The sequence below is a fragment of the Pseudorasbora parva genome, chromosome 18 (assembly GCF_024679245.1).
Source record: "Pseudorasbora parva isolate DD20220531a chromosome 18, ASM2467924v1, whole genome shotgun sequence".
NCBI classification, from domain to species: domain Eukaryota; kingdom Metazoa; phylum Chordata; class Actinopteri; order Cypriniformes; family Gobionidae; genus Pseudorasbora; species Pseudorasbora parva.
In genome coordinates, this window is record NC_090189.1 from 20,224,486 (window position 1) to 20,249,953 (window position 25,468).

At 36.9% G+C, this 25,468-nt stretch overlaps 3 protein-coding genes across 5 annotated transcripts; 2 read left to right on the plus strand and 1 right to left on the minus strand.

Moving 5' to 3' along the window:
• Positions 1-5: 5 nt before the first annotated feature.
• Positions 6-9,066, minus strand: xrra1 (X-ray radiation resistance associated 1). Of its 3 annotated transcripts, XM_067423982.1 has the most exons (19): positions 8,829-9,065; positions 8,599-8,742; positions 8,075-8,229; positions 7,885-7,956; positions 7,584-7,656; positions 7,399-7,496; positions 7,165-7,313; positions 6,833-6,940; positions 6,085-6,230; positions 5,945-5,991; positions 5,720-5,854; positions 5,519-5,612; positions 5,301-5,419; positions 3,559-3,825; positions 3,310-3,466; positions 3,098-3,213; positions 819-924; positions 298-458; positions 6-124 (listed from the first exon to the last, which is right to left on the minus strand). In XM_067423982.1, exons 2-18 carry the CDS (start codon positions 8,690-8,692, stop codon positions 301-303), a joined length of 2,094 nt encoding a protein of 697 aa, XP_067280083.1. In that variant the 5' UTR covers positions 8,693-8,742; positions 8,829-9,065; the 3' UTR covers positions 6-124; positions 298-300. The 3 variants fall into 3 exon arrangements, with proteins under 3 accessions (XP_067280083.1, XP_067280084.1, XP_067280085.1); XM_067423983.1 differs by lacking the exon at positions 6-124 and having other exon boundaries at positions 186-458; XM_067423984.1 differs by lacking the exons at positions 6-124; positions 298-458; positions 819-924 and adding an exon at positions 1,945-2,096 and having other exon boundaries at positions 8,829-9,066.
• Positions 9,067-9,136: 70 nt separating this feature from the next.
• On the plus strand, positions 9,137-17,245 carry neu3.1 (sialidase 3 (membrane sialidase), tandem duplicate 1). The gene is made up of 3 exons (XM_067423643.1): positions 9,137-9,267; positions 10,587-10,819; positions 15,363-17,245. Exons 2-3 carry the CDS (start codon positions 10,589-10,591, stop codon positions 16,329-16,331), a joined length of 1,200 nt encoding a protein of 399 aa, XP_067279744.1. The 5' UTR covers positions 9,137-9,267; positions 10,587-10,588; the 3' UTR covers positions 16,332-17,245.
• Positions 17,246-17,486: 241 nt separating this feature from the next.
• On the plus strand, positions 17,487-20,726 carry LOC137046434 (sialidase-3-like). The gene is made up of 3 exons (XM_067423644.1): positions 17,487-17,559; positions 18,017-18,265; positions 19,613-20,726. Exons 2-3 carry the CDS (start codon positions 18,032-18,034, stop codon positions 20,519-20,521), a joined length of 1,143 nt encoding a protein of 380 aa, XP_067279745.1. The 5' UTR covers positions 17,487-17,559; positions 18,017-18,031; the 3' UTR covers positions 20,522-20,726.
• The last annotated feature ends 4,742 nt before the right edge of the window (positions 20,727-25,468 follow it).

Below are 25,468 nucleotides of genomic sequence, written 5' to 3' on the forward strand. Positions count from 1 at the left end.
TTTATTTTATTGTGTCAAAACACTCAACGACCTAACAACCTATCCATTGCCATATTAAAAAAAAAAAGTTGAAATATTCTTGATGTGAAAAAGGCTTCTTTGAGGCCATCCCTCTGGGACTATACTGTTCATGTAAAACAAAAGCATTTTCAGCACATGAATAAATTGAACACAAACTCTATATATCTGATAGCAATGTCATATATTGTTTATTTGTATTTAACACAAATATCACAATTTGTCACATCTCAATATCTTAATCGTGATTTGTTGTAGTAATAGCAGAAAGGAAAGCACCTGTTAGTTTAGATTACATGTCTTCTCACTCTCAATCTGTGCTGCTTGTTCCACTCTTTTCAAATGGGCAATCCTGTACTTCCTTTTCATGTCTTTCAGCAGAGTTAGTGCTTCTTTGTATTCTCTCTTGCAAATATCATTCCCTCCTTTGAGTACATTATCTGGATAGAGAATACATGAAGTTGCATTCTATGAATATCAATTTAATTTAGTTTGGAGGTTTCCTAGTTGGCATATCCACAGTCATTGCACTGAAGTTCACTTATGCATCGCAGTCCAACACACTAGCAATCTGTTAAGTGTTGAAATAATAGAAGAACAGCTGCAGAGCCAAATAGAGCATTTCAAAGTAAACAGTGCCGCACAATCACTAGAAAATCTCTGTATTGTGCTTGTTAGTTGACCTGCTAGTGGATGATGACATTTATTTCCTGCTAAATAAGAGTTCCATCTCGGTTTAGTCATTTTAATATATAAGTGAATTAAGGACATTTCAAAATGACAAGGGAAGCATCTGTTACCTAAGGGAACTTTGCTTATTGTTTTCGTCTCCTTTATTTGGGTGAGAAGTTCCTCAACTTTTTCTCCCTTCGACTTCTTTGGTCCCAAAGGTGGCAGATTTCTAATCTGTGAAAATAATTTTCTTCTGGTGTGTTATTCATAACAGATGACTTTACATTAATAACATTAAAGGCACAATATGCAAGTTTCGCCACTAAAGGTCACTTTTTCAAAACAGAGACCTAGCTTGATGATGCCGCGAATGAGCGTGGAATCATGGGAGTTCCGCTCTTTCCGTTGTGTACGTGGGGTAATGCAGCGCTGTTTTACATGGTTAAAACAATCATACTAAATATATTTGAGTCTGTTAAAAGTTATGTTAAAGGTGCGGTATGTAGGATTGAAATGAGTACCGCAGTCCAAATTGGAGATCATTGTTTTCCTCCTCAGACTCGATGCTCACACGGGATGCCAGCTTGAGGACACGCAACAGGAGTGAGCGCAATTGACAATAAAAGCCACACTGTAAATGGACGAGTTGATTTATCTTTTTTTTTATATGCTCTCGTTCATAGAGATTTTTAGATGAATGCTAAGGCTTTTTAGGTTGGGTAGAATCTGCGTTCTCTTACCCAGTTTGTTTGCTTGCTTCCATGGCTGCAATACGCTGTGTTTTCCAGCAACTGGCAACATGTGGTGTCTCAATACTATTGGATAAATAGTACTATTGCTGTATCACACAGACCACCATTCTGTCGGGGGCTGGTATAAGACATTTGTTGCATTTTGCAGTAATCTAGATCGATATTAGAATATCATATTGTTAAAACAGGGTGACTAAATGAGTGTTTGCTAAATGACATGCAATTAGTTGTAAAAAAATTATTTTTTGATAGAGAAAGCTATCAATATGTTGTTATAATATGTTAGCCACTTGACACAATAGTGTTGTCTCTTGCATGGCAAAAACATTAATTGCAGTGAATCAAGAAAGAAAACAAGCGATTCAAACAATAAGACTAACCATGTTGCGCTGCATGATTAATTTTATGTTGATAAATGTATATCCAAACAGTTGCTCACCTGTTTAATAAAATACATACAGCGTCTTTGATGTTTCCATGGTTTCTATGATGTCATTGACATGTCCAATGACTTCAAAGGTAGCTTTCACAAACTGGAAGTATAAGCACTACTTTTCCCTCGTTGGGGTGAAAGGTAAGAATGTTTATAATGTGCAGCTTATGCCCAGAAGAGTCTCTCCTCATTGGTGAACGCAATTGATAACGTGAGCTCCGCTACCAAAGGAGGAGACAGAGCCACAACATTAAAGACACCAAAACTAGGTTTTTCTTGCGAGAAAGTGTGTAAGCCTGCCATACAAACAAGACTATTTTTTTTGTTGTGAATAAGAAAATACTTCAAACAGGCTACAGTGTCTACCAGTTGTGTGACAGTTTTAGAGTTTTAATGTGCACTACAAAGAGTCTATGTAAATTAGGCTAATATATATATTTATTATTATTATTTTCTATTTTTGGTATACTTTTCTTAAGGAGCATCATTTATTTTTAGATTTATTTGATGGCCAGTTGGGGTCTCTGCAATAAATATTACAGTTCTAAACAATATATTTTGTTTTATATTGTTCCACTATAGTACTGATATTTACAATAATGTATTGAATTTGATAGGTGTCTCTCACATTGTCCCACAGGAACATTAAAATAGTGTAGATTAGTGTACAATGTTTTATAATAATAATAAATTATATTTAGTGTCCATTTCATTTAACATTTAAAATTTGGGCATCCAAGTTATTTTACATATTTGAACATTTAAAAAAAAGTTATAAACACTTGTCTGTTCGACTCATTTCAACTTCAAAAAATCTAAATTATATGACTTATAGCAACTTTTTTTTTTTTTACAGTAACGCAAATAGTTACTTTCCCTGGTAACGAGTTACTTTTATAGAGTAATTCAGTTACTAACTCAGTTACTTTTTGGAACAAGTAGTGAGTAACTATAACTAATTACTTTTTTAAAGTAATGTTCCCAACACTGCAGGCGACACAAGGACACGGCCTGTAACACTACAGCTGATTTATCTGGGTTTAAACATTGTTGGAAATGTTTGGGATAATGTAAAAACACAAGTCAACAAAATATATAAAACTGTTCTAGTGGTTTTTGAATATTTTAATCTAAAAAAATCATACATATTGTGCCTTTAATATTTTATTCGTTTTAGATGCTAACCACACTGTATGAACAGAGCCAATGAATGACCACTGACCCTTTTCTCTCTTTCGACATACGGCTTCTGAGGAAGGTCCAGATTTGCTTTAGAATCTCTATACACAAGCAGGTTCTTGAGCGTGTGCTCCAAAACCCTAACGGCTTTTTGAATTCCTGCGTCCAGAGAAATCAGTGACAACACAAACAAACAATCCAGGACTGATTCAAACAAAGCAACAGGTCAAACGAAGAGTTCAGGAAAATTCTTACCAGAAATCTCTGGCATTTCTGGCTCAGATGTGTCATCAAGTAAGATTTCGTAACCAATCAGTTTTTCTGGATATGCTTTACTGGCTTTCATATCCAGGTTGGTTTGCTTTGCATCATCCAGCTCTTCTTGGTATTCAGATTCATTTAGGCCATTAATCTGGAAATTAAATAAAACAAAAAAGATTTCTAACATGCATATTTAAGTCATATACAAGTCATGATATGTAGATTTAGGTACAAATAAAATACCTCTGTTACAAAGAACGGCTCTGCATTTGGATTCGTCTCAAAGGATATGTCTGCACTTGTCAAGTCAAAAATCTCCTGGCCCATGGCAATGTCTTCCTCGTCTTTAATGCTTGTTTGAGATGGCAAGCCAAATACATGCATTAACCCATATTCTGAGGGTAGAGGACTTTCTTCTCCAGTATATTTCTTTGGGCTGAATGGTTCTGTAGCATGTTGATTTTCCATGATCGAAGGGAATTTTGGTATGTTTGGAATTGTAGTTCTCTCCTGAAAATGTAAGCGGAATGTAAACTGCATCTGAAAAGACTTCGAAAACATTAACCCCCGGTTTCACAGACAAGGCTTAAGCTGGTCCTAGACTACAATGCATGTTTGTGGTGGTTTAACTCTTTAAACTTGCACCGATGTATCTTAAAGGTGTCATGAACTGGCTTTTTTTATTTTATACTGAGATCAACTAATGATGTTTCTGTGGTTTTTACATTTTTTAAAAAACCATAACCAATAAGTAAAAGGCTATTTTCTACACTGGTTTTGAGGCTTTGATGGGCGTGCTGCACTGGAGACTTGGAAGTAAATGCCCACAGCTAGGATTGGAGAAGATTTGCATATTTAATGAGCTTCAGCTCCCCTGTCAGTTCACATGATGGAGAGGAAACATTGAGGGAGAAGCGGCAACCATGATTTTCTTGATCACAGGGCTCGTAAACGTCTTTATCAAACAAACACAATGATTTATTTCTCATCCACCTGCTTTTGATTGGACTATTATTTTTATATTACACACAGCCCGCAAGATCGGTCGAACCGCGCGCACACACACACACACACACACGCGCGCGCGCGCCCTTCAAATGTCAAGTCGAGATGTTATGAGATTCATCTGCCTGCCGGGCTTTGCAAGCTCTGGCCCATACGCGTCTGAGTCCAGTGTGCTAAAGGTATGTTTCTGTTAGACACGTAGACATAAGCAAAACAATCTATAACAATGCAATACTCTATTACACATAAAACACGTTTTACTCACATAAGTGTGTTGCACCATTCCTGTTGGATCCAAATCCAGCATCGACCGGAGATTTGTTTACAAACGATTACGCAGTGAAATGAAGTGAACACCACTGTCTTCCCCACAAGAGATGGAACTTCATTAAAAATAAAGTTCAACCACATATTCCTAATATTAGGATCCGAAGGAAGCTTATGCAGCGACTGTGTTCTTCCACAACCAGGAATAGCGCAATATTCTATCTTCCTCAGCATGTTTATTGTTGTTGGCTATCTAGCACGAGCCGACGACCTCCATGAGTCGGTGGGTGGGACTACAGGATTGGACGTGCTGTAGAGGTGTGTTTGGTAGCACTATGACATAAGAATGAAGCACAAGACCGTTTGCTGAACCTGGTGTCTAGAAAAGCTTTTCTTTGACTAATAAGAAAGTTTTCAGCTCTGAAACTTAATATAAGAAAATATTCTTATATTACCATGACCTTATATATATCTCAAAAGCTCAAGGGAAAGTTGATTTCTCAATTCATCACCCCTTTAAAATATGCAATATACCAGTGCCATTGTTTTAACTCAACATGCACACCACGCCAGTAATGGTTTTTTTCTAAGGTAAATTTACAATAGCTACTTTAAAGGCTCTAATTGAACTAAGGACTAATCCTAGCTTAGTCTAAGCCCTGTTTGTGAAATCAGACCTATGTGCTTAATCCAAAGTTCTACATTTGTGACACCTTTCTTTTATGATTGACAGGGAGTTTAAGATGCTGCTTAATGCGATCCATTGTCTTTTTGCGTGTTATGTTAATACCGAGCTTGTCTTGAAGAAAACAGGTCAGCATTGGTGGGTCACCTGTATTGAAAAACACAGAAAGAAGATGCGCATTTTTGTTCAGATTTACAGTAGTCCATTTAATACCCTAGCAATGAGCCTGAAGACGTGTGAGCTTACCACTTCTCTGTGTTGTCAAGGGGTTTGAGTGAATAACAAGCTCATCGAGCTTTGGAAACAATGCCACAGGCAACAATGCCTCTTCCTCAGCTATCTAGAGGGAAAAGTGGCAAATAGCTCTGCTGTCAACGACTTAATTCAGCTGTCTATGTTTGTAGAAAATTGAACGTATTTTTAACCGGCAGTAGAAAATACACAGACCTCATTGTTGGCCAAATTCAGATGACGAAGTTCTGGAAAAGGTAGACAGAGATCCAGAGGGCATCCATCTTCCTTTCTCTGATCAGCACAGTATTTTAAGGGACCAGAATGCATTTTAAGACATGCTTTGTCCTCCTATTGGATATACAGGTTACATTATAAAATGCTGATGAATATCGATAATATTAAGTGGGGAAAATAAATAAACAGGATTTCCAATCATACTTCCAAAGTTTTTTCTGGCTTTTGCTGGCTCATAGTGATTTCAGAGACTATTTGGTAAAGAAAGGAAAAAATGAACAGATAAACAATTTGTTTTCAAACCTAAATTATTATTATTATTATATTATTTTAAATATACTAACACTTTATCCTCTTGTCATTTATCAGGCTTGCACCCTGCCCGATGCTCTGTGGAATAATGCCTGTCTGGTCATCTTGTAGCGTAGCCATTTGTTCTAAGAATGGGACTTCTGAGATACAATTTCCTTGTAAGTTTAGATGACGAAGCCTAAATGCACAAAAAGTATTTTAAGAGAGAATGTAAGAAATATTGAAATGGTTCCTAAACAATAAAATGTCAAATGCAATCATACTTTTGCATTTTCCTTATTCGCAACTCATTAGTATATACATTTATCAATTTAAAAACAAAACAGAGCCATCTAATCACTACAGCACTGTTTTGTTTAATATTCTAAAAGAACATTTTTGTGGCTGTACCTCAAGAGGTCAGTGTCCACCAAGAAGAATGAAACAAACTGAGGCTGATTTGATAGACTACCTAATGTTACTAATAACTGATTGTAGCGAGTGCACATTTTGTTTAGAAAATTAGAATGACTGAATTCGTAATCTTCAGTATCAAATGCTATGTGGTATGGTGAATCCCAGAGTTGGTTTTGCGCTAAATAATATTGCTATTTTGGCAAGTTATTATTACATAGATAAATGCAGATAAAAAATAAAAATAAAATAAAAAAAACCTAAGCCCCTGCCACATGTAATGCAAGACTAGTCAAATTATGTGTCTTGTTGCATGAAATTAAATCATTTGAACACTCAGAAACTCCAAAGTTATGCCACATATTGCTCTAGAAAAAGCTTACTAACCTTTGTAAGTTAGCAAGACTTATAAACACTCCTGGAGATGATAATTTGTTGTCATCAAGCATCAATACCTCTAGATTTTGAAATTGCAAGGAACCCTGTTGTGTGCTCCTAAGAAAGGGGGGAATTTTGTGATAAGGAAACGTCAAACATTCAAAAATACACTGAATTTTCTTTTGTAGTTATTTTACAAAACTAAAGATGGATTATGTGTTCATAAATTTAGGCAAAAGGTCACTTGTGACTTAATGGTCAAAGCTTTTAAAATAAAGGCTAAGCATAGCATGTCTTAAGAACTTAGATAAAGTCTTAAAAGAAACTAAAGTTTCGATTACTTTTCTTCAGGGCAAGTACAAGGTCCAGCCATATTAAGTGGAAGCATCTGCAGTTGGTTTCCAGTTAGATGGAGCACCTTTAGACATGCTAACAGGCCTAGATTTAATATACTTTCTCCTGTTATGTTATTGAAAGATAAATCCAAAACCTGAAACAAATGAATAATGTCAAATCACAATATTCACATCTGCATCAATCGTTCAAGAGCAAACAATGATCCCAAGCCAACTCACCTCCAATCTCTGGAATTCTTCAGCATGAATCTCAAAATTATGGAGACTGTTCAGTGACAGTTCCAGTTCCCTCAGTGCAGGAAACCTGCCAAAAGGTTCTAGGGGAGTATACATGTGTGTGTGTGTATATGCACGATTTTTGTCATACAAGAAATTTCAAAAGAATATAAGAAATACTTTATTACCTAAAGTTAAATGGTTATCAGAGGCATTTATGTAAGCAATGTTATCAAATTGTTCCAAACCCTCAAGTGTGACCTGTTTAAAAAAACAACAACAAAAAAAACTGGTTCTCAAACATTGACTTCACAATATCCATAGATAATAATGTCTATACGTTTTACAACTTTACATTGTTTTAGCTTATTATTTTCTTATTTTAAAACATTTCAAGTCATCTTGATGGTTTTCCTGAGGCCCCCTTGGTTAAGAACCACTGGCTTAAATTAACAAATTAACTTTAAATGTGTTTTATCCAGTGCTTACCTTTCGCAAACGCTGGCCACTGATGTTAATAGAACAGAGATCAGATGGCTTATCCACACAATGCAGTGTCATCTGAAGTACAGTGGAAATTTTTGTTCAGCAGGAGACATTGAACATCAATGTCACATGTGAAACCAATTAATTAATTAATTAATAGCAGACCCATTTATAAATGTGAAAGCATTCTTACTAAAAGTTGAGCATCTAAAGTGCTGCTTGCACTGTCTGGTCTTCTCTTTTCATGTTTCCCAGAGTGCACTTCAAAACATGATCCTGAAACTTTTGTCCTTTTTGATATTCCCTCTTCCAATGTATTTCTGTGTGCTACGAGCCAGTGTCCTGCCCCTTTAAAAATAAATAACACAGCTTGCACTGTTTAATAAATACAGTTATTTATTTTAAATGCTAATAATTCAGAGGCATGTTTGCCACTATGATCATAGTCAGTAAGATTAATAAAATAAATGAATAATGATTTCTGTTTCAAATAGTGCTTTTGGACTTTTCTATTCATCAAAGAACCATAAAGAATCAATAAAGCTATTATAAAGCAAACATATTAAGCTTCACTGTTTTCGACATTGATAATGATAAGAAATGTTTCTTGAGCGCCTACAATAATTTCTGAATGATCATGTGACACTGAAGCCTCGAGTAGCCTATATGACGCTGTTGAAAATTCAGCTTTGCCATCACAGGAATAATAATAATCACCTTCGTTTCTTGGATGAAAATATGATCTTATTGGGAAACAATTTGAAGGGTAACTTTCTCCATTGTCAAATTTGTAAATCCCCAGTCCTGCCATCTTCTTCAGTGAGTCGTTATCTCATAGATAACAAGTTGGGAACAATTAGCCTACACACCAAACAAACCATTAACCAGAAACGTTAAGAAGAAGTAACCTTTAGACTAGACTTAGTAACTCTAGAAACGTAACTTACATTAACTCGGAACCACTGAGACCTTTTACCACACAGTCAGTCTCGAATAAACATTACAAGAAGTCTGTCTTGCATGGTTCCTTGGCAACCGTATGTATTTAAGAGATGTGGGAAATGTAGTCATTTGTTTACAGCATTTATACTGACACTGTTGAGAATTTAAATCAATGATTTTTTAAAGAAAAGTAAATTAATAGAATAAAAAGTTATTTAAAACCCCACTGAGTTAATACAAGTAAATTAAATAATGAAAGCGTGCTTGTTGGTTTCGGAACTGACCAACAATGTCCCACAATGCACAGCGTGTAGTTAGTTTCCTCTTTCGTTTTGCTCAGCTGTCCGCTCGCCACTCCGCACTGCAGTGGAGGAAGCTAGATACGGAGGAGAGCTGCAATACTGTAGATTTAAACGGGTTGCTAATGAGATTAAATGAAATAAGGTGAATTCAAACAGTGTGTATTGTCAGTTTTCGCCTTATAAGTAAACAATGTTTGACGTCGTATTCAAACAGTGTGTATTGTCAGTTTTCGCCTTATAAGTAAACAATGTTTGACGTCGTATCGTCGTATTCAAACTATAGTTATGGTTATAGTTATAGTCAACTATAACTATAACTATAACTTATAGTTATAGTTATAGTCAAACTACCATAGTTATGGTCGCGCATGCCATAACTATGCATGCGCGACCACTGAGCTTTTACTAATATCCCGTTCCGGACGTTTAAGTGTTGTTAATGACTTGTGAGATTGTTATGCTTATTGTTAATTAAGCAGGACCAGTATTTTCTCATGACATCTAAACCAAGAGTTATTAGTGCATCCGTTTCCTTTCCTAGATTCCTTTCCTCGCGCCTTAGCTCCACCCCTTCAGGATGCGAGGGAAAGGACGCGAGGAAAAGACGCGAGGACGGAGGAATTGAATCAAGTGAAATAATTCTCTCCTTTTAACGTCACTTCAAAGCGTCGTCAATTAATGATGAATCTACACCGCTGCATTTAGTCGGGATTCTTGAACATTATAAATAACTATTTATATTGTGAGCTTCAGCCTCCACAAAATACCACATTTGTCCATATTTGAATTAATATTACCAGTTATTATTAACAACGAATTTCAGTTATTAACTGCTTTTTATTCGTTGTATACTATTAGTTTCTATTAGTTTCTTTCAGTTTCTTGTGCTTTGATATAATTCTGGAACTGTCAGGTGTTGTTATTTGACAAACATTTGTCTTGTATGCTACATGTAAACATAATAATAATAACAACAAATAAACTGTGGCCCTATGTGAAGGGGGAGGAGAATTAATGTGTGCGTCACATTTAGTCGATAAAACACTTCCGCAAAGGATACTTCAGCGTATCCTCGCTCATGAGTCCTCAGGAAGCCTCTTCACTCCTCATTCCTCATCTTGCAGTGCAATTAGAGAATTGAGATCTCCTACAAGATGGCTGAGCTCCATCGGTTTCTGGGATGGAGGAGTGAGGAAACGAGGAGGGATATTTAGAAGCACCCCAGGAGTGTCCAAACTCGGTCCTGGAGGGCCACTGTCCTGCAGATTTCAGCTCAACACACCTTGATTAGTTGGTCCAGGTGTGTTTAATTGGGGTTAGCGCTAAACTTTGCAGGACAGTGGCCCTCCAGGATCAGGATTGGACACCCCTGGGCTAGACTGCATAAACACGCCTGAAATTTCACAGTACTGCATTACAACAATGTTATATACCTATATGTTTGCCTTCTTGTTTATCTAGGAATGATTGACAGCATGGCATCAAAAAGCTACCCAGAACCCCAGGGAGCCCTACCTGCACGAACACCATTATTCCAACAGAAGGATGGTAAAACATACAGAATTCCTGCTCTTATTTACATCAGTGATGGTCAGACTTTCCTTGCCTTTGCTGAAGAGCGCAGCTCTCCACGTGACAGTGATGCAGAAGCGTTGGTCATGAGGAGAGGATCACTGCAAAATGGATCCCTTCAAGTAATTCAAATATTTTACAATATATTCATTTGATTAATGCATTAATATTTTATGTACTTTTCTGTACAAATGTTTAGGGGGTAATTAAGAAATGACGCATTAAATTGATTGAAAGTAAAAACTTTTACATTGTTTATATGTGATTCCACTCAAAAAGTGAAACTTGTGTATTATATTCATTCATTACACACAGACTGATATATTTTAGTTGTTTATTTCTTTTAATTTTGATTTATAACTGACAACTAAGGAAAATTCCAAATTCAGTATCTCAGAAAATTAGAATATTATTTAAGACCAATACAAAAAAAGGATTTTTAGAAATCTTGGCCAACTGAAATACTTAGTTGGGGCTCCTTTTGCCTGAATTACTGCAGCAATGCGGAGTGGCTCAGAGTCAATCAGTCTGTGGCACTGCTCAGGTGTTATGAGAGCCCAGCTCTTCTGCATTGTTGGGTCTGGTATATCACATCTTACTCTTCACAATGCCCCATAGATTTTCTATGGGGTTAAGGTCAGGCGAGTTTGCTGGCCAATTAAGAACAGGGATGCCATGGTCCTTAAACCATGTACTGGTTTGCTTTGGCACTGTGTGCAGGTGCCAAGTCCTGTTGGAAAATGAAATCTGCATCTCCATAAAGTTGGTCAGCAGCAGGAAGCATGAAATGCTCTAAAACTTCCTGGTATACGGCTGCATTGACCTTGGACCTCAGAAAACACAGTGGATCAACACCAGCACATCAGATGATATTAGACCCCAAACCATCACTGACTGTGGAAACGTTACACTGGACCTCAAGCAACGTGGATTGTATGCCCCTCCTCTCTTCCTCCAGACTCTGGGACCCCAATTCCCAAAGGAAATGCAAAATGCAGTCCTTTTTGTCTTTAGCCCAGGCGACACGCTTCTGACGCTGTCTGTTGCTCAAGAGGGGCGGCAGTGGCTCAGTGGTTCATGTAGATTGTCTACAAACCAGAAGGTTAGTTGTTCAATCCCCGGTTCCACCTGACCAAGTGTCGAAGTGTCCATGAGCAAGACACCTAACCCCAGCTGCTCCCGACAAGCTGGCTGGCGCCTTACATGGCTGACTTCGCTGTCGGTGTTTGAATGGGTGAATGTGAGGCAAAAATGTAAAGCGCTTTGGATAAAAGCGCTATATAAATGCAGTCCATTTACCAAGAGGGGCTTGACACAAGGAATGCGACAGCTGAAACCCATGTCTTACACATGTCTGTGTGTAATGGTTCTTGAAGCACTGACTCCAGCTGCAGTCCACTCTTTGTGAATCTCCAACCACATTCTTTAATGGGTTTCTGTTAGGGATGGGCGGATCGATCTAAATATCGATAGTATCGATGCCAATACTGGTATTGGTTTCAGATCATTGTACAGTTGTAATTGAATTAATATTTTAATTTAAATATCTCTCCTCTACGTTCATTATACTTTGCTCGTCTTCTACCTCTACAATCCTGAGCAAAAACGTTGCTTTCACATCCTGGCCCACTTTGCTACTCCTCCCCCTCCTGCTGCTCTGTTGTGATTCGTCGTTGTGTCGTCACATGACTCACTGACACAACGCGCCGAGGAGCAGCGAACTGAGTGAGTGAAGCTGATAGCACATTGAATGAGAGATCCGGATGGCCGAGAAGAAAAGAAGCGTTGTGTGGAGCTATTTATGGCACTAAATAATAATACTGCAACTTGTGATGCCGTGTAAAAAAAGCCTTCTATACTGTGGCAACACTACAAACCTATTCAAACACTTAAAAACACAAGACAAGGAAAATACTAAGCTTTTTTATAATTCATTCTACAGTGCCTATTAACTAAATTTCAGTACATTAATAAAAACAAAATGCCTGAAGAATTAATCATTAATTTACCTAATAAGAAAATACATGCTGCTCTCCCCTACACAAAAGTATTTTTTTTACAGTTTTTCTCGATTGCTTAAACACTATAACCAGGCTTTTGAACTAAAATTTCAAAACCATAACGCCATTTATCAAAAAGCACACCCATTTCACTAAACTATAAACACTATTCCCTGTTTTGACACATAAGTCAGATTTGTTGAACTGTCACTGCAAAACTCTTCACACAAATCCCTTAATTTCTCATTGCCTAGACCATGTGGTCATTTAGAAAGCACTAGCATTCAATATTGTTCACTCAAGTCAGCATAGTTTCAGCTCAATTAGCACACAATTACCCAGGTGAAAACACTAAAAGTCAAAATTTAACACACATCAATCAGAACTTTCAAGATACATAAAATTGCCAGAGTCAGTTCATTTGAGCTTTGGAACAATGGATCCACAAAGAAATGAAGGAAGAGTTCAAGGAGGGAGAGGAAGAGGACGTGGGTGGTGAAGGAGGAGGAAGAGGACGTGGTGAAGGAGGAGGGAGAGGAAGAGGACGTGGTGAAGGAGGAGGGAGAGGAAGAGGACGTGGGTGGTGAAGGAGGAGGAAGAGGACATGGTGAAGGAGGAGAGAGAGGAAGAGGATGTGGTGAAGGAGGAGGAAGAGGACATGGTGAAGGAGGAGGGAGAGGAAGAGGACATGGTGAAGGAGGAGGAAGAGGACATGGTGAAGGAGGAGGGAGAGGAAGAGGATGTGGTGAAGGAGGAGGAGGAGGAGGAGGAGGAGGAGGAGGAGGAAGACAAGCAGTCTCGGATGAAATTAGAGCCAGTTTAGTTGATTATACGAGAGAAGTGCCAATCATATGCATATTCCACATTTTATCATACTGTAAGTGTGGGGACATGCACTGGTCATGATCTTGACTCGGTCTCGGCCCTTCAAAGTCTTGGTCTTGGTCTCGGTTTAGGTGGTCTTGACTACAGCACTAGTGGAAAGTGTATGATCGAGAACCTTATATGCTTGTTCACCTCGTCCAGGCCATGTGTCAGTAGATGCGTGCCAGGGGTGGATCAGGCATGCAAGAGGATTTTACCCCCGCTGCCAGGCTAGGGCTAATATAGCCTGTGATGTGGATGAGATTCTCTGGCCTGACCCAGACCAAAGACGGGAGGCTGAGGCGGAATACAAATTTTTTTTTTTTTTTTGAACTGTGTAGTATGAATGAATGAATAAAAATGTGCCAATGTATCCATTGGTTGTGTCTTTTGTTCATCATGTGAAAAGGTTTGTGAGGAGGGGAACCACAAGTAACATAACTTACCAGTTTTGGAAATGTTGTTTTGAATTTATTGCACCAGTGTGTTAGACTATGTTGTAGTGTGTGTGATTTTGAGGGCTTGTGTGTCTTGTCTGAGGGCAAAGTTTGGTTTTTCAGCAAGAGTGAATGGTTTTGAGTTTAGAGCATCATTTTGACCTGAAAATAGGTTGTTTGGGAAACTGGGTGAGACGTTATGGATTTGTGTTTATAGTTTTGAGAATATGAGGCATAGTTTCAAGAAATGTGTTTAAGCAATCGAGAAAAACTGTAAGTAAAAAGCATTGTATTGCTATCGGTAGTACTGACCCTATATGTATCGCCCACCAAGATTCTTTTTCACAATCCTCTCCAGGGTGCGGTTATTCCTATTGCTTGTACACTTTTTTCGACCACATCTTTTCCTTCCCTTCGCCTCTCTATTAATGTGCTTGGACACAGAGCTCTGTAAACAGCCAGGCTCTTTTGCAATGACCTTTTGTGTCTTGGCCTCCTTGTGCAATGTGTCAGTGGTTGTCTTTTGGACAACTGTCAAGTCAGCAGTCTTTCCCATGATTTTGTAGCTTACAGAACTAGACTGAGAGACCATTTAAAGGCATCTGCAGGTGTTTTGAGTTAATTAGCTGATAAGAGTGTGGCACCAACTCTTCAATATTGAACCTTTTCACAATATTCTAATTTTCTGAGATACTGAATTTGGGATTCTCCTTAGTTGTCAGGTATAATCATCAAAATGAAAAGAAATAAACATTTGAAATATATCAGTCTGTGTGTAATAAATGAATATAATATACAAGTTTCATTTTTGAATGGAATTAGTTAATTGTGTGTGTGTGTGTGTGTGTGTGTGTGTGTGTGTGTGTGTGTGTGTGTGTGTGTGTGTGTGTGTGTGTGTGTGTGTGTGTGTGTGTGTGTGTGTGTGTGTGTGTGTGTGTGTGTGTGTGTGTGTAAAACATTTTTCATTCTGTTCTTTTTAACTTTTTATTCATCAAATAAAAATATATAATGGTTTTCACATAAACCCTTTTCAACATTGATAATAAAAATAAATGTTTCTTGAGCACTAAATCAGCATATTAGTATTAGGATCATGTGACACTGAGGACTTGGCTGCTGAAAATTCAGTTTTGCCATCATAGGAATAAATTACATTTTAAAATGTATTACAGTATTTTATAATTTAATATTTCACAATATTTGTTTTACTGTAATTTTGATTGAATAAATGCAGCATCGGTGAGCATAAGAGACTTCTTTTTAAAACATTTAAAAATATTACCAACCCCAAAATTTTGTACAATAATGTATAATTTCATAATGCAATATTTATACGCAATTTAATGAATTGTCATTGTTTGCAGTGGTCTCCTGTTCAACCACTCTTTTCTGCCCGTTTGCCGGATCATCGCCCTATGAATCCTTGTCCAGTCTATGAGAGGCAAACCAAAACCATCTATCTGTTCTTTATCTGCATACTGGACAAAATCACAGAACAGCAACAGATTTCTACATGTAGAAACCAAGCCCGGCTGTGTTACATCACTAGTACAGACTATGGCCAGAGCTGGAGCAAGTTAACAGATTTAAATAGTGTTATTGGAGATGAGATTTGCAACTGGGCTACTTTTGCAGTTGGACCAGGACATGGGATTCAGATGAAAAGTGGAAGACTAATTATTCCAGCTTATGTTTATTACATAGACTACTGTAAGTGTTTTCACTTTAATTTTTTTCCATGTAAAGTCAGTCCCCATGCTTTATCATTCTATAGTGATGATTATGGTGTCACCTGGCAGATAGGAGGGAAAATCCAAATGGAATCCTGTGAGTGTGAGATGGCTGAGATTATAGACAATGCTGATCGGAGTCATTTGTACTGCAATGCACGTAGTAAATGTGGCTACAGAGTTGAGGCTTTAAGTGAAAGCTGCGAAGCAGTTTTTGACAACCCTCGCATTGCAAAGAAACTGGTGGAGCCCTGTAATGGTTGCCAAGGTAGTGTATTGAGCTTACCTGTGCCTGAGTCATTGCAGGAAGAGGAGAAGAAAGCAAGTGATTGCTTGATGCAGTCAGACACAAAAACTTGGTTAATCTACTCCCATCCAACTAATAAAAAGGAAAGGAAGGATCTTGGAGTTTACTTGAATAAATCACCCTTGAATTCTTCTGGTTGGAGTCAACCATGGATCATCCATAAAGGTCCAAGTGGATACTCGGACTTGACGCAGTGTGAGGAGCGATTTGCCTGCCTCATGGAGTGTGGAGAGAAAAGTGAGACTGAGGAGATAGCTTTTGTGGAATTCAAGCTAAGCGATGTATTGTGCACTTGAAATGATAAAATATTACATGAACTTTAATAGATCCCACAGGAATTCCTAATAAAATTTGCTTCTGGGGTAGATTTATATCTTTCTCTTTGATTACAAAAAAAGGTGAGAAAATAGCAGTGTTTTGTAGTGAGTTGAACCATAGATCTTGAAATCATGAAACTGTCATTATATAATAAAGTAAGCTTATTGTGATAATTTCATTATGCCTTTATTGTATTGGCTTGATGCAAGCAAAAAAGAAAAATGCCTATATTATATACCAATATTGACCTTAGTTGTAGGATTGAATGGTGGTCACTGCTCATTTGGATGTAATCTCTTTGAGAGTATTCACTGAAATAAAGTGTCGAACTGTGCATGCTAAAGTTAACATATTGGTTATGCCTGGACTAAAAAAAAAGGTTTACCATAATGTACATACACCATATACTGATTAAATAAAATATTCTTGGTAGCTCCTTAAAGCACTTTTTTTTTTACTGAATTAAAAACAATATGATTCTAGTCTGTTTGATTTTTATGTTATACTGTAGACATTTTTAATTGTTTCAAATTTTACTAATTTTAAGTATAACGCCTACAACTGGCTTGGTGAGCAAACCTTACTTTGGCTCATCATTTGTACCTTTAGTGTAGTGTTCACTCATGATTTTATTTTTATTTTTTTGAATAGCTGCATCTGTAATAATTACCACACATATTTTAATTTCAACCGTGGTTTAGTTTGAATAAATTGTAGTGTTTTAATTTAAAATAGTTCAAGAGCACAAATTGCTTGTTAAATACTGTCATTATTTTTTTTATTTTATGATATGAATAATTTTAGTGTGGTCATTATTGTTTATAAAAATTGACTTGTGTTTGATATACTCTGCAGCCAACAAGTTCAATCATTCAAGAAAGTGGAGAAATCATTTTACCAATTCTTATGTTTTGTTGGGTATGTCAGTATAGCTGGCGATGTTAAATGCATTTATGTCATGACATGTCAGCCCTGTTACCATGACGTTGTACAGTAAAACTGGTATTGTATAAATAAACACACTTAAGCACACGGATAGCGAGGTTATATTGTCTATTTCCCGTCTCCATGTGTACAAATTGAGTTTAAAAAAAGACCCAGCGACGGCCAGGGGGCTGTATCAAGTTTTGTTTCGAGTGGAGGTCTGTGAAGTTAGCCTAGACTGCAACGTAGGCTACTTTCACTTTTGTAGCAGACAGCATTTCTGTGAGTATGTTTTTCAATAATGCAATATAATATTAACTTGAGTCACGTTGCTATTTAGTTCTGGCTGATGTACGATTTAAAAGGCAGCTATAGTCACTGACTGAAAAACAACGGGGGCAATTTTGCTAAAAGTAACTCTTAAGCGTCGAACCGTCACTTTTGCTATTGTTATCATTTACTAGCATTCATTTATGTTCATATGCTTCATGGTATGGTTAGCATTATGACTGCTTGTAATTTGATCGAAGTAAGGGGAATACACAATCTCCAACTCCAATAAACCCACACATTGCACAATGTAGTCTCTGTGCATATAGCTGGAGAGAGTTGCCCAGGGTAACAATACAAAAACACAGCAAAAATATTTGATTTAGTGCTCCATGGAATATAGCTTAAATAAGTCCCCTTTAAGACTTCACTTCAAGTGCTCATATAAAACAGCTTTTTCTATTTCCAGGACTTAAATGCAATAATGGACAAAACACAACCAGGAAACAAATCAAGACACTTTCCACTAACAACATTATTCAAACAGGAGCATCAAAACTCTGAAAGAAAGCAGGTGACATACAGAATTCCAGCTCTTATTTATAATGATGACAATCAAACCTTCCTTGCTTTTGCTGAAAAACGGAGAACTGTTGATGACACGGATGCAGATGTCCTTGTGATGAGAAAGGGAATATGGAAAGATGGAGGAGTTGAGGTGAGACTTTTCATTAATACTTAATCAGTCAAATGTTTGGTATATTTTAATGTACACTTTTTTACTAGTGGGTGTTTTATGGTAATAAAAGGGGTAAAATAAGATAATTTCAACTCAAATCAATGTTTCATGTCCATTTCTTGATTTGTATGTAGCACTGTGTGTAGCATATACACTGCCTGCAGAATTATTAGGCATGTTGCTTTTCTTATCATATTTGTTTCGAGGCACTTTTTACCAATTCTAAGCCACATTTATCTTAATAACTACTATTAATTTAGTATTTAATAATTTGTAAGTGATAAGTAATTGTTCATGAAGTCTGGAAATAAAAACACCTTATAAACACTCATATTCAGGTGTGCAGAATTATTAGGCACATTATCTTTGACAGATAAAATGAGCCAAAAAATTATTACATTCCCATGGGAAGGATACAAATACAATACTAATGCAATTCTACCAATTGCAGTTAAGGCATGATCATTGGACACTGAAATGCTCATTGGGTCAGCAGGGTCAGACAAAACAGGCCAAGAATTAAGAATTGAGATTTCAGTGTGTAACCTTAAGGTGTGAAACATCAGGAACACTTTAGTCTCCACTGCCAGCATTTTCACTCCAGAAGTGCAAGGTGTCAGGATCTCAGAGACTTAAGTAAGGTAAAGAATTTTAAAAAATGACCCCCACTTAAAGGGTTACTGCAGTGATTAGCATATGGCTTTGTATTAGTAGAAAATACTAATTTTAGTAGAAATCCCAGATTTTCCTTAAAGGGTGTTTAACTTAATCATTGTCATTTTGTTGTCATTTATGTATACTCTGTTCTAAATGGGGGACTTCACTGCCCTCCCATTTAAAAAAATGGGAGGTTGTCCCCAGAATCTGCTGCTGTTCCCTGTCTTGGCTTTTCATGGAGCTCATAAAAAGGATGGGGAATTTAGGACAGTGCCATATCGTCAAAATTGATTTATTTTTGTTGCAAAATATGCCAATAAAAAGTTGACAAAAATTGTGAATGGTGTTTTTGACTTAAGTTGACCTGACTGAAATCTCTTTTTGGCTCATTTTATCTGTAAAAGAAAACGTGCCTAATAATTTTGCACACCTGAATATAAGGCGTTTCTCATTTCCAGCCAATATGAACAATTGTATAAAACTTATAAATTATTAAATACAAAATGATTAATAGTTATTAAGATTAATGTGGTTTGTAATTAGAAAAATGTGCCTATTCTGCAAACAGTGTAATAAGCATAAGCTTTGCATTTTAATACAAGATTTTTAAAATACATGAATACTCTCCTAATGTGTATTATTACTATTATTTTATAATTATTTTTTCAGTGGAATAGTGGTCATGAGTTGCTCACTTCAGCTTGTCAACCAAACCGCCGCAGCATGAATCCATGTCCAGTCTATGAGAGAGACTCCAAGACCCTCTTTCTGTTTTTCATCACTGTTCCCATTGGAGTCTCTGAACACAAACAAATACATAACAATAAGAATCAAGCACAACTTTGTTACATAACCAGTAAGGACACTGGCAAAACCTGGAGCCCTATTACAGATTTGACAGCAGATGTGATCGGTGAGCAAGTGAAGGACTGGGCCACCTTTGCAGTTGGACCAGGACATGGTGTTCAAATGAAGAGTGGACGACTGATTATCCCGGCCTATGTGTATCCTTGCCACTTACTCAACTGTAAGCCCACATCGCATGCATTTGCATTCTACAGTGATGATAAAGGAAGCACTTGGCATGTAGGGAAACGTATGGATTTTGAGTCTTGTGAGTGTCAGATGGCTGAGATCATAGATGACAAAGGTAACAGTAAAATATACTGCAATGCTCGAAGTACATCCGGCCACAGAGTCGAGGCTCTAAGCGAGAGTAATGGAGAAGCTTTTGACAAGCTATCATCTGCACATAAGCTGACAGAGACCGGACATGGTTGCCAAGGAAGTGTTTTTAGTTTTGTCTCTGATTGTGCACCTGAAAAAACATGGCTACTCTATTGCCATCCAACGAATTCAAGCAAGAGAATGTGCCTTGGCGTCTACTTGAATAAAACTCCTTGGGATGCCTCTGGATGGGAGAATCATAAATTAATCATCCATGATGGTCCAAGTGGATACTCTGATCTGACGCAGTGTGGGGATGGAAAACACTTTGCCTGTCTCATGGAATGTGGAGAGATAAGTGAGGTTGAAGGGTTAGCCTTTGTCCTTTTTAAACTCAGCGACATAATTTAGGCTGAATGAGATTGTAAAAAAAGATTGATTTCTTTCAGTTTGCAAATGATTAAGTCACTGCTAAAAATAATGATCAATACTCCCAAATTTGATATTAAGCATTTCAGATCTTCAAAATGAAGATCATACACTGCCGTTCAAAAGTTCATTAAGATTTAAAAAAAAAAAAGATATACTGTTATTCAGCAAGGGTTTATTAACCCCCCCCCCCCCCCCCATTAGTCAAGTGAGGCATAAATGACATACATAAAATAAAAAGGTTGCTTCCCATGAGTCATTCTGAAAAGACACATAACCAAAATATATTTAGAAAGCCAACACTTGTTTTGTTGTTTCATTTACTACGTGCCCCTCAAAATGTTAACCTCAACAGTTATCATCACTTACAAACCTGATTCCAAAAAAAGTTGTGACACTGAACAAATTGTAAATAAGAAAGGAATGCAATCATTCACAAATCTCATAAACATATATTTTATTCACAATAGAATATAGATAGCATATAAAATGCTGAAAGGGAAAGATTTTTAAATGTCATGTCAAATATTGGCTCATTTTGGATTCGATGAGAGGTACACATTCTAAAAAAGTTGCAAAAAGAGGCCGGAAAAGTTACATGTACATGTAAGGAACAGCTGGAGGACCAATTTGCAACTTATTAGGTCAATTGGCAACATGATTGGGTATAAAAGAGCCTCTTAGAGTGGCAGTCTCTCTTTAAGAAGTCAAGATGGGCAAAGGATCACCAATTCCCCCAATGCTGCAGCAAAAAATAGGAGCAATATCAGAAAGGAGATTCTCAGAGAACAATTGTAAAGATTGCATCTACGGTGCATAATATCATCCAAAGATTCAGAGAATCTGGAACAATCTCTGTGCGTAAGGATCAAGGCCGGAAAACTATACTGAATGCCCGTGATCTTCGGGCACTTAGACGGCACTGAATCACATACAGGAATGCTACAGTAATGGAAATCACAACCCAGGCTAAGTAATACTTCCAGAAAACATTGTCGGTGAACACAATCCCCCGTGCCATCCGCTGTTGCCGGCTAAAACTCTATAGGTCAAAAAATACATTATATCTAAACATGATCCAGAAGCGCAGGCGTTTTCTCTGGGCCAAGGCTCATTTCAGCAAAGTGGAAAATTGTTCTGTGGTCAGACAAATCAAAATTTGAAGTTCTTTTTGGAAAACTGGGACGCCATGTCATCTAGACTAAATGGCACAGGACAACCCAAGTTGTTATCAGTGCTCAGTTCAGAAGCCTGTATCTCTGATGGTATAAGGATTGCATGTGTGTGTGAAATGGGCAGCTTACACATCTGGAAAGGCACCATCAATGCTGAAAGTTATATTCAAGTTCTAGAACAACATATGCTCCCATCCAGACATCATTTCTTTCAGGGAAGACCTTGCAATTCCTAAACTTGAACAACTTGTCTCCTCAGTCCCCAGACGTTTGCAGACTGTTATAAAAAGAAGAGAAGATGCCACACAGTTGTAAACATGGCCTTGTCTCAACTTTTTTGAGATGTGTTGATGCCATGAAATTTAAAATCAACTTATGATTCCCATAAGATGATACATTTTCTCAGTTTATTTTTATATGTCATCTGTTGTATTTTTGATCAAAATTGGAATTTGAAACTTCCACCACATTGCATTCTGTTTTTATTCACAATTTGTACAGTGTCCCAACTTTTTTGGAATTTTGTTGTACCTGTTTTACATTGTCCTGCAAGTGCAAATAAAGCGCTGTGTTAATACTTATCCCTCCTGTCGTTCATATCCTAACACATAGTCTTTCCTAATTTTTAAACTTTATAAATGATTATTAATATCACATTTAATTCTCTTCTGTTCTGCATACTTGTCAGCGAAGTCCACAGGCAATATAACACCATGTCCCTATGGTGGATAGATGAATATATGAAAGTAAAGTGATGTCTTTGTTTACATTTATTACATTTTATTGCAATTCATGTTTTATTCTTTAAAATACAATGCAGTAAAAAAGGCAGATAGCAAGATAAGCAGATAACAAAAAATTAAATCATATTCTAGTTCACTCATGGTTGATTATTGACAGGCCACACCTTCAATTTAACAGTGAAAGGACAGTAAGGGTTAGTTTCCCTATTGTACTCTGGCAATGAGCTCCATTTTTTAAAAGTACTTCTACAAATGGAATAATGCAGTCTTCTCTATTCATTCCCTTTGTTCCATGTTACTTCTTTGCTTTATAAATGCATTAAAAGAATTAAAGAGGCAGAGATTTGCATTTTGTTAAATTTCCCCTACTACTCAAAAGTCTGTATTTATTTTAAATTAAGCAACTATGGTCCAAAAGTTAAAGGGTTTGTTTATATAGACTTCCAATTGACTTCATAGTTGTTTTGTTGTAAAATGAGGGATCATCACAGCAGTCATGTGCATCATGGCTGTAACAAAATGTAGTGAATTTATAAAAAATCGAAAATTATTGAAATATGTACTGCAGCTGAGCACGAAGTTCCCACCCAGAGGAAGTATTTTTATACTTTTTTGCACCTTTATACTTCCTGTTTTATTCAGTGTTGGTTATCATCTACTTTGAGTGTTTCTGTTTGTTTGTATTCCCCTGTGATCTCCTGTGTTCTTATTTAATTATTAAAAACGTACAAATTAGAACCTCTTCATGTGTGTTGACTAGAACATGTCAAGTTTATAAGATTTTTGAACTTGACAAGTGATTTTTATAAAATGTAAATAAAAATCTTCTCAGTTATTAAAAGATTAAGGCAATCAAAGTTTGATAAAATGTTGTTTTATATTTCTGTAATACATTATACATTTGTACATAATTTGTTACATTACATTACCCCTTAGCAGATTTTGACTGATGTAACATGTCTTGTTTTAACTTTGTTTTCATTGTGTTTTAGACCTGGGACCCGTTTCAGAAAGGAGATTAAAGGAACTGTATGTAAGAAATGTATTTCAATTAATCATAAAATGGCCCTGGTATGTCACTAGACATTAAGAAATCATTCTGTCTCTATTGATTATAGCTTTTCATAGCAGTGGTGCACAAGCTTAACTCATAGTTGATTGAACAACCTCAGTTCAGCTGTTCAAAAACCCAAAATTCAGTTTCCCATCTCAGGGTAAGTCAACTCAGAGTTCAAGTTTAACTTAGAGTTAGTTGAACGTCCTGATTGAGACCTTGGTCTTCCTTGACCCAGTTTCTCAGTTTTCTGATTAGCCTGATGTTATTCATGAATCATCTCGTTAATCATCTCATTAGTTCCTTTTGTTCGGCACACATCAGGCATTGATCAGGCATAACATTATGACCATCCTCCTAATATTCTGCTGGTGCTCAATTTGCTGGCAAAACAGCCCTGAGCACAACAGGGAACAGACGACAGAAGACAACAATCCAGACACAAGGAGATTAGGGGATATATATATATATATATATATATATATATATATATATATATATATATATATATATATATATATATATATATATATATATATATAGTTACTAATAGATATATTAGCCAAAGAGAAAGAATTATCTTTTACATGAGCCCAAGCATATTGACCGTGAATAAGAAAAGGTCCAAACATCACAGATCATTTGCCACAATTAATTTAACATGATATCTCTTACTGGCTCCACGTGGTTCTGGGTGTTTTCTATCTCAAGTTGCATGTACAGTTAAAATAACCACCCAAGAACATATCCATCACTGTATTTAGACCACTCTTTCTGTGCCTAGCTGCCTACAGTCAAACATATACATTGATGAAAGTCAATTTTACATTTTAAAATTTAACAAGCGACCCTCAATAATTTCCTCAAGATATTGTTGTTATCACTGTTATAACTCTCATGACTGAGAAAAAAAAAATCCCCATCCCATTCCTCCTTTCATGCAGTTACATTCTCAGCTGAGAAAATCATCCATTCTAAGACCAAAACCTTTGATCAGTAAAGGTTGGTTGGCCAGTGCATTCATTTTTTTTTTTACTGAATCAAGGAATAACTTCAAATCTGAGATTTAAAAAAAACATCAACTATAACTGTACTTATCCCTTTTGTTCTAAAAAGGATTGAATTCTGGTGAAAGAGTAAGCATTCTTGTAACGTTAGTGTAATGTAAACACAATCATAGCAATAAAGTACTTTAAATGGACTACAATGAATTCTCTATGTTTTGGCCCGTCACGTTGTTTGTGTCCAGTGTTGAAATGGTGTTAAGCCAAGGCTGGATTTATAAATAGACATTCTAGATGCGTGCCTATGCTCGCACGTTGAAGGGGAGAGGGGCAGTAAAGATAAAGGCCTAGTGTTTTGATAAATTTGTGCACAGGGAACGGAGACCATAAATCATTTTTTGAGAGATAATGAGAGATAATGTTTAGTGACCTATTGTGTTTATAGTTCATGCACCTGACATGCATTTGACAAGTTTAGGCTCTTAATTTGTGTAGCGAATTAGCTCTGAGGGGAAATATTAATTACTCATAACTCAGGCAGGGAGTCAGAGCCAACATTGTGCAAAGACTAAACTGACAGAAGACATACATACACAAAACATATACATGGTTAGAGGCGAGCTTAAAGTGGATGGAGGGAAAAGGGTCAGAACAGATGGATGAAGTTTTGCAGAGTCTAAACTTTTGGAAGAACCATCTTTGGGAAACTCTTTTGTCTGAACAAAGGGGTTTATAGTTTTACTAACTTCTGTTTCGTACTTTACTTTCATTTAGCCTAAGCTGGTTCCGTCCGATGGCATTGAAGTGGCGATCGACTTCTTCTGCATCGATTGAAGAAGAAATGATGAGCTGTGGTGGTTATTTGAACTCCATCAAGGTTGGGGAAGTCGCACAGGCCTTAAGTGTGTGTGGAGGCACACCATGTTTGGTGGAGCATGTCGTTCGACAGCATG

Excerpts from the sequence above, each read along its gene's own strand:
- xrra1 (XM_067423982.1), bottom strand. The coding sequence starts at position 8,692 with ATGGCAGGACTGGGGATTTACAAATTTGACAATGGAGAAAGTTACCCT. Across the intron at positions 5,992-6,084 it reads AAATGACAAGAGGATAAAGT|TCTCTGAAATCACTATGAGC; the intron begins GTTAGTATATTT and ends TTTACCAAATAG. Across the intron at positions 3,467-3,558 it reads AGCCGTTCTTTGTAACAGAG|ATTAATGGCCTAAATGAATC; the intron begins GTATTTTATTTG and ends TTTAATTTCCAG.
- neu3.1 (XM_067423643.1), top strand. The coding sequence starts at position 10,589 with ATGATTGACAGCATGGCATCAAAAAGCTACCCAGAACCCCAGGGAGCC. Across the intron at positions 10,820-15,362 it reads TGCAAAATGGATCCCTTCAA|TGGTCTCCTGTTCAACCACT; the intron begins GTAATTCAAATA and ends CATTGTTTGCAG.
- LOC137046434 (XM_067423644.1), top strand. The coding sequence starts at position 18,032 with ATGGACAAAACACAACCAGGAAACAAATCAAGACACTTTCCACTAACA. Across the intron at positions 18,266-19,612 it reads GGAAAGATGGAGGAGTTGAG|TGGAATAGTGGTCATGAGTT; the intron begins GTGAGACTTTTC and ends TTATTTTTTCAG.